The sequence below is a fragment of the Vicia villosa genome, linkage group LG3 (assembly GCF_029867415.1).
Source record: "Vicia villosa cultivar HV-30 ecotype Madison, WI linkage group LG3, Vvil1.0, whole genome shotgun sequence".
NCBI classification, from domain to species: domain Eukaryota; kingdom Viridiplantae; phylum Streptophyta; class Magnoliopsida; order Fabales; family Fabaceae; genus Vicia; species Vicia villosa.
Window position 1 is genome coordinate 1,854,589 of NC_081182.1, and position 8,970 is coordinate 1,863,558.

Here is an 8,970-nt window from a genome sequence, read left to right on the forward strand (position 1 = left end):
ATTAAGACAACTAATTAAGTCATATTTATCAAACAAAAAAGAATGTAATAAAAAGATGATAGTTACAACACGACTGTACTTAACGATAAGAAGGAGCGCGTTTCAATTATTTCCACGTCAGATTTGCTGTTTGCCACTTTGCCTTCGATTTGACGAAACAAAGAATATTCAACAAAATTAACAAAAATAAAAAAATTAAGAATCACAATTATTTCAATAAAAAAATAATAAGAATCTCAATTATGCTGTTTTTTCATTAATAAATATGCATAGCTCTACGAGTAAACTAAACGGAGAAGAAAATCGATCTCTCTTCATTTCACTCCCAAAACCAAATTATTGTTCTTCTCTATTTTTCTCATTTTAATCCCAATTTTCGTTGGTGTCGTAACATATCTATTTGATTTCACTACTCATTTGTTTCTTGTTTTTGTTGTTTTTGTTATATCTTTCCCTTCACGTGAAAGTGAAGAACTTATCTAAACCTTGCTCATATATTTTCCGTGAAATTTGTTTTCATAACAATTTTGAAAAATATTCTACTCGTCAAACAGAATTTGGTCGTTGGAACAAGAAAATATATGGTTGATATGAAGATGAGATCCATATTATGGGTATTATTGTTGTTGTTTGGTTGTTTTGGGATTGTTTACGGTGAAAGAAAGTTTGTGAAAATTCAAGTACCAAGTTTTAATGTTACTTCTACGATGATTCAAGAACATAGTTTTCTCAGAAAAGCTGTTAATTTCTTATGGAAATCAGATGGATCGGGTTATACACACGTGTGGCCGGTAAGCTTGATTTTGTTTTTGTTTTTGTCTTAGTTAAACCTAAATTGGAAGTAATTTTTTTTTATTTGATTTTGGTTGATTTTGTTTTGTTTCTGAAAAAGTTGTTTATTGTTGTTATGTTTTTAGGAAATGGAATTTGGGTGGCAAATTGTGTTAGGTTCTTTTATTGGATTTTGTGGGGCTGCGTTTGGAAGTGTTGGTGGAGTTGGTGGTGGAGGCATATTTGTTCCTATGCTTAGTCTTATTATTGGTTTTGATCCTAAAACATCTACGGCTATTTCTAAATGTAAGACACCTCGTTCTCTATTAATATCTCGGTTTTTTCAGAGTCGTCTTAAATTTTTAGTAAAAATTACAATTATTTTAGGAATTTTATTATCCACATATCTGCGAATTGTTACTTGAGTTATAGTCTGTCTGACATGCCCTCAAAATGACTGTTTTTAGTCTGGTCAATTTTAAACTATGAACATATATCTCTCTTACTTCGTACAAGAATTTATTCATCAAAACTTGCTGTTACTTTCAGATGATTATTTCAATCACCTGAGGTGGCCCATACATAATAAATCATGAATGCAATTCTTATCCTATCTACAGTACCCCTAGTGGAAAATATTGAATTTTAAAGTTATTCTACTAGTTCAACATTAAATGGAAATAAAGTTGAAAAATATAATTAATATTGTATCCAATATTAATATTGATAGTGATAAGTTAAACACCTTAAAAACTATTAAGGTCTTTGAAGCACATACGACTTTAAAGTTAAAAGTTAAGTGTGTCTCTATGTCTGACACGCGTGATTTTTTATTAGTTTTTGTGCAGTGGCGTGCTATTTTATTTAAATTGTTAATATTTTTTTAATTTTTTTTAAATTATCAGTGTCAACGTGTGCGTGTATGCGTCTTTGTCGTGTATAGTCTCGGGGTATGTGATTTATGGTGTATTGTGTTTGTTTCAGGTATGATCATGGGTGCAGCTCTGTCAACTGTTTACTACAACCTTAGGCTAAGACATCCAACCTTAAACATGCCAATAATTGACTATGATTTGGCACTTCTGATTCAACCTATGCTCATGCTTGGTATCAGTATTGGAGTGGTCTTCAATGTTGTATTTCCTGATTGGATGGTCACTATATTGCTTATTATTCTTTTCTTAGGTAACCATTCATTCAATGTCTTTTTCAATTATGTATTCTTGTTTTTTTTTGTTGCTCCTCCATAACTAGTAAATTTTTTTACTCTTATGTAGGAACATCAACAAAAGCATTCTTTAAAGGGATGGAGACATGGAATAAGGAAACCATAATGAAAAAGGTCTCATTTATTTTTTCATATGGTCTAATGTTTTCACTGCATTTTGAAAAAAAAATTGTTATTTTTGTTAATATTTTCTTGACAAATTACATTAGAAATTTTTTATTTCTAACTGTTTAAACTTTGTTTTTTATTCATTCTAGGAGGCTGCTAGGAGACAAGAATCAGTTGGTGAGTTCAGTTACTATTTATTACTAACATTTACCAAAACAATAATGTGGTTCTGGCTATGAAACACAGACACATACGCATGTCACACCTGTAATAATCTAAAAAAATAAATAAATTGAACATAATCACATAATCACAAGTGTTAGTGTCTGTGTGTGACACTAGCGTAGTGTCTGTGTGTGACACTAGCACTGAACACATCTTTTTTTATAAGTGTCGGGGCTACAGAGGATTCTGGTTTATTTTTTTCTGATGTCAAAATGGATGCAATTTCTCATTGGTTAGGTTCAGGAGAATACAAAGCTCTTCCAACTGGACCAGATGCTGCCACTGAAAAGGAAGACACCAAGGTACATGAAGCCATTATGTACCGGAGAGAAGTTATTATTAATCATAGTGATATTAATGCTCATTTTACGACGGTTTCTGAGGGAATTTGAACTCCCGCTTTTAAGATTATAACGACAAACTCTTACTACTGAACTGACACTAACTTCTTACTGATATAATTCTAATTCGGAAATTTGCAGGTGTCTATGTTTGAAAATGTTTACTGGAGGGAGTTTGGGCTACTAATGTTTGTTTGGGTTTCATTCCTTGCATTACAGATTGTTAAGGTTTGCTCTTTCATCACAGTTAATTTAATGCATAATAATATCATTGATAACATTCGCTTCGTCTAAATTGAAACCGATAATATCTTGACAGCAAAAATACACAACTACATGTTCGACAGCATATTGGGTACTGAACTTGTTGCAGGTGAGAATTATGTCCTATTATCGCGCAACTTTTGTGAATTTGTATCTGAAAAATGAAGAGTTTGAATCATGTTTACATGTTATGTACGCAGATTCCAATCTCCGTTGGGGTAACTGCGTACGAGGCAACTATGTTGTTCACTGGAAGAAGAGTAATAGCTTCTGTTGGTGATCAAGGGAAAGAATTTACCGTTTTCCAGCTAGCGATCTATTGTGTCTTCGGCATATTGGCCGGTATAGTCGGTGGAATGCTGGGACTAGGAGGCGGATTCATTATGGGTCCACTTTTTCTCGAGCTCGGTGTTCCTCCTCAAGTGAGCTTCAAATATCTTGTTCATTAGACAGTTTGTTAGTTAGCGCGGTTAGGAACCGGATTCATTGTCTTATATGGTGCAGGTATCAAGCGCAACGGCCACGTTTGCAATGACATTCTCCTCGTCTATGTCTGTCGTGGAATACTACTTGCTGAAAAGATTTCCAGTTCCTTATGGTTCGTGCTCGCGAGAAATTCTAGATTACGTTTTAGTATTCTATAATATTCGGTTTTGTGCGATAAAATTGATTTGATTTTGACTAATGTTGATTTTTGTTAATGTGACAAACAGCTCTTTACTTAAGCCTGGTGGCTACTGTTGCAGCCTTGGTTGGACAACATATTGTGAGAAGACTTATTATATTGTTTGGAAGAGCTTCTCTTATCATCTTTATTCTAGCCGGCACAATATTTATCAGCGCAGTCTCACTAGGTAAGTATATCGATTATTAAATCAGGGTTGTGTGCAATCCCATCTAGATTGTCTGACCGCCCGATTTAGATCAGACTCAGACGGTTCAGATTTTGAATTCGGTTTTTTAGTTTTAAAAAACTAAATTCTAAAAATTTGTAAGCTTATGAGTTGTAACACATTTTTTTCACTCATTTTGTTAGGTGGAGTTGGCATTTCAAATATGGTGCACAAGATTGCAATGCATGAATATATGGGATTTGAGAACATATGCAAATATGGGTCATAGCACTTTTATGAAGATTATTTTTTTAGTGTGTTTACATTATATCCAAGTTAGGCCAAGAGCAAAGGTGGCCAAGATAGATTTTTTATCATGTTAGAAGGTGTAATTTTTTTCTTTGTTATTGCCAAGTTATGGAGTGATGCTGTAGGAAACTCAGAAACTTGTATTTTTTCACCTTGTTCAAGTCATTTAGATTTTTAAGACTTATGTGATGTGAATCTTATTGTGTCATTCAATGAAAATTTGACAATAATCCGGTTTGTGAAATGCTAGTAATATTCAATAGCTCACTATTGATTGGTCAGAATAATGAGAATAATTTATTTAGGTTCTACTCATTTTATATTTATATTAGTGGGTCTACTCATTTTGTTTTGTTTGTTTTGGTGTGCGTGTGTGTGGTCTAGCGGTGAATCGCTTGGGTCTTGAGAGTGACCTCCTCTCAAGGTCTCAGGTTCGAAACCTGCTAGATACAAATTGCTTATTAAAAAAAAATTTAAAAGGGACCCATTCTCTTAAATTATATTAATTTTGTTTGACTTTTGTGGGAGGGGTCTATTATTTTAAATCTGTACCACCTAATCTCTCCGTTTTGTTTTGTTTTTTCTGAACTTTTGAGCACATGATGAATATTAATATAAACTTTTGTAATTTTTAAACTCTAGGAGTTTAATGTTCATTATTCGTCTCACATAAAAATAAGGGTTTAATATACTTCACTCCCCTGCCAACATAGTGAGTTTCAGTTTGGCCCCCTTGAATGTTTTTTTTTACGAAATGCCCCTTATAAAATCCAAAACCTGGATTTACCAAACCCTTTTACCACATTTGCTGACTGGGCTTTGACTTGCTGGATGATGTGGCAGATTTAATCTTTCTTCCCTCACTTTGCATGCACATCCAAAGAAACTTATCCAAATTCATTCTCAGCCAAAATCAAACCATAAAAAAACCATTAATCTCATACATTCACTCAAAACCATCAAAACCATATTATCACCAACTCTTTCAAACCAAAACCAAATTCCATGTTTATAAAACCTGTAACAAAATAATAAGCAAACCCTTTGAATGTTATATGACCAAAACCAAAACATACTCATTTCTTAAATCTGTAACCGCAACAGCAAAAAAGAAGTTCAAACTGCTACTGGTAATAGTTATGGAGACTTTTAAAACTATAATATAAATACTACAAATTATACCAGTACGAGAGATGGGGATCCATCCAATCCAACTCAAGCTCAAAGTTACTCGCGGCCTAAAATCAAGCTAGTTGTTTAATTCTGCTTCAGAACCACCCGTTCCTGGTTCCACGTGAGCTTCTCAATGTGGCTATTTAATTATATTCAGCTTGTACTGTTATGTCTCTTTGCATATCAGTTGACAACCTTTGATGTGATTTACTTAGGTTGGCATTCTTTAAAGTCAAAGTTCGTTTTCTGAATGCAGGAAAATGGAAGCAATCTCTAGTGACATTCACCCATACATTAACAAGAAATTACATCATATTCGTGATTGCTTGTCAATAATTATTATAACACTTGGCTTTTATTGACAGTAAAATATAATAATTTTCAGAATTCATTTAAGGGAAGAAAGTAAGTAAAATACTATACTCATCCAAGATCAAAAGATTTTAGTGAATCAAGTCATGGCTTGGAAAATAGATTGGATTGGAAAATAGTCCAACAGTTTTGAAGTTTGATCAAACTGAGTGTGACTATAGTTTCTACAAGTTAGGATTTATTTCATCATCTGAATGAGTGTAGTTGTGGTTATGGTTGTGCCTCATCTTCAATTTCCAACAACTTGCGCTTCAGAGCTGACATATTTCATAGGATGACTCACTTGGGAAATAGACTATAGACTAGCCATATGTGATTTGATTTGTCAGTGATAAGATCTCCATCAACAGTTACTGGAAGAAAGGCAACGTGGCTTAATGGCGCATACAGTGTCATCTGAGGCATCCAATAGGAACTTGTTGTCACTATTGGATAACGAGGTGCTATAGAAAATACTACACAACATAAATGGCCAATAATATTATGTCCATTGTCCTGCATAACGGGAGCTTATTTTGAATCAATTTTTGGATCTGAGAAAAGAAGCTATAGAACACTATATCTTTACCTCATTTTTGCTTTTATTGTTATTTGTCATGTTTTAGAGATGGAAAAATGAAGCTGATAGGGTCAAAGTGCTATCTGAGAAGCACAGACGCGGTGCAGTAGCAAGGTCTGTAAGAGCGTTGAAGCAGAAAAAGAAAAGCTGTTATGCAAATGGATCTAAGGGTAGTATGAGTTTATGTTGCACTAATGGAAAATGAAAGCTTTTAATGGTTAAACTAGTAACAAACCCGTGCATTCGCACGGGTTCTGGTACGGGATGCGCATTTGTTTCAGATTTATATTTTTTTTAATAGAAAAATGTCTGGTACCCGTAAAAAATAATAATTAAATGTATAGAAAAAAATCTGGTACCTGTGAAAAAATAATAATTGAATGTATAGAAAAATGTCTGGTACCCGTGAAAAAATAAGAATTGAATATATAGAAAAATGTCTGGTACCCGTAAAAACATTTAGATTAATAAGACCATTTAATAAAAAAACTTAAAAATTTAACTAAAATGACATATATTTTTATAAACACGTTTAAATATGTATGAAACGTGCATTTTTTTTATATATGCATCAATTGTACAAATATTAATAATTAATTTATATGTATACTCATAGTATAATTATAATACAAGTTGGTATCCAAATCTAGAGTATTGCTTTTTATCCCAGAGAAAATTAGATTAATTTATCTAGTCATTTAATAAAAATTGGGGATAAATTTGAAGATAATTTTTTTTTTCTCTTTTATTGGTATAACATAAAATCTATTTAAGTTAATAATATTTAATATTTTTCCTTGAAGATAAAGTGTTTCTCTCTTAAACAATTTCTAATATATAAAAATATTTTTTTTAATAATAGTATAAAACAAATATTATCATTATTGATTATTATCATCAATTATTAACAAAACAAATATGATCATCAACTCAAAACAGCAGAATAAAAAATAATGGAAAGATTTGATTTTAATTAGTTAAAATATTTAAAATTGATCGCATAGAATCAATTAATTAAAATACAATTGTTATTTTCAAAAAATATAATGCAATTTCTCGATGCAAAGTACAACAAAATTAAAATTGGTACTTATTTGATTAATCTATTTTTAAGGGATAATTTATTCCATATTAAAAGTGATACTTATTTAAAATGAGAATATAGTAGCGATGGTGACATGAAGTTTGGTAAATGTGATCAAAATGATATATAATATATTAATGCAAGAAGAAAGCATAGCAACATCATGAGATGTGTGTTGTGTTGTCCCGTCACAGCAGAAATAAAACCTAGCTATAATCACGTGATCATTACTATTAAAAAATGCATTGATGTCCACACATCACATTGAAATTTTATTTTTTTTATCTATCTTTGATCGATTCAACTTCTTTGTATTATTTCTTTTATTCTCACACCAGTTAATTTATTTACACTAAGTAATAAAAATATTATATTTAAAAAATCATGTTGTCTTTTCTTTTTGGTAAACATGAATATACTTATAATTACCATAAATATCAAATATTGATATTAAATTAAAATAAATCACACAATAATTATAAAATAATTAAAGTTAAAAATCAATGTTGCATTAAAAATTAACAAACCCATGCATACGCACGAGTTATATTTTTTGGGTGGGATATGATTTTGGACGCGCACTTGTTTGCAAACTGTCCTAAAAATATGAAGTTGAAAAAAAAAATAAAAAAAATAAAGAATAAAAGTAAATTTAAATTGAAATAGTTATACATCTAAAAAAATGAAATGTAAACAATAATATCAAGAATAAATTGATTTAAGATAAAAACTATTGTAACTTTTATTAAATAAATCAATCGTTTTAGTTTTTTTATCAAATAAGATAATTATTATATAAGAGATTATACAATTTTAAAATATATACTGAATCTTTTTAATAAACTATCTTAATCTTTTTCACATATTTGAAATATATGATCCATAAATTTCTATGAAAAATATAATAATTTGTGTGTTTCTCAAATTTTGGTACTGATACCCGTTTTCTTGACATAAACGATTATTTTAATGAATAATTGCCCGTACATTATCAAAACTGTTTCACCAAAATTGTTTACAAAATATAATATTAAAAAAATGAAAAAAAAAATTAATTACAATAGAATAGAATTTTTTTGAGTAAATTACATTTCATTTATAAAATATACATATAGAGAAAAAAGAAAAGATGTGATATAACAATTATTGAGAAAACTAAAATTTATGTTAATTTTTTTTTTTTTTTTTTTTTTGCTATTTGCACCGGTGTCGACCCACCACAGGTGGGCCACTAATCCGGCTCGTGCGGAGAGGCATGCGCACTGGCCAAACAAGATTGTTCCGCCTGGGAATCGAACTCGGTATTCCCCGAATACGTCCTTGGACGGGGCTCCTTGCCAATGGAGCTCAACCGCTTGGTTAATTTTTATGTTAATTTAAGTAATCATAAAAAGATAAAAAGTTGCTAAAAATTAAAATGTATAAAAAAACATTTAAAGTTCATAAAAAATATTTAAGAGAATTAAATATATAAAAAAATAAATTAAGTACAAAAGAAATATTATATTAAAATTAATAAAAAAATATAATATGTTTAATTAATGATTAAATGATGTCTATCCAAGAATTGTCTGCTTTAAGTTAAACCAAAATCATGTCACAACAGAGAAAAAAAGACAGCTGTATATAATATGTAGTCCATCATTAAAAGATTCTAATCTTCATTATTATCAAAATTTTATTTATGTTTTTTACTTTTCTTC

The 8,970-nt window shown here is 30.5% G+C and overlaps 1 protein-coding gene across 1 annotated transcript; it reads left to right on the top strand.

The window, feature by feature from the left end:
* The first annotated feature begins 264 nt into the window (after positions 1-264).
* Positions 265-4,323, top strand: LOC131660038 (sulfite exporter TauE/SafE family protein 3-like). The gene is made up of 12 exons (XM_058929156.1): positions 265-791; positions 918-1,077; positions 1,756-1,956; positions 2,049-2,113; positions 2,257-2,284; positions 2,570-2,634; positions 2,815-2,901; positions 2,993-3,046; positions 3,138-3,359; positions 3,442-3,535; positions 3,651-3,791; positions 3,974-4,323. Exons 1-12 carry the CDS (start codon positions 582-584, stop codon positions 4,057-4,059), a joined length of 1,413 nt encoding a protein of 470 aa, XP_058785139.1. The 5' UTR covers positions 265-581; the 3' UTR covers positions 4,060-4,323.
* The last annotated feature ends 4,647 nt before the right edge of the window (positions 4,324-8,970 follow it).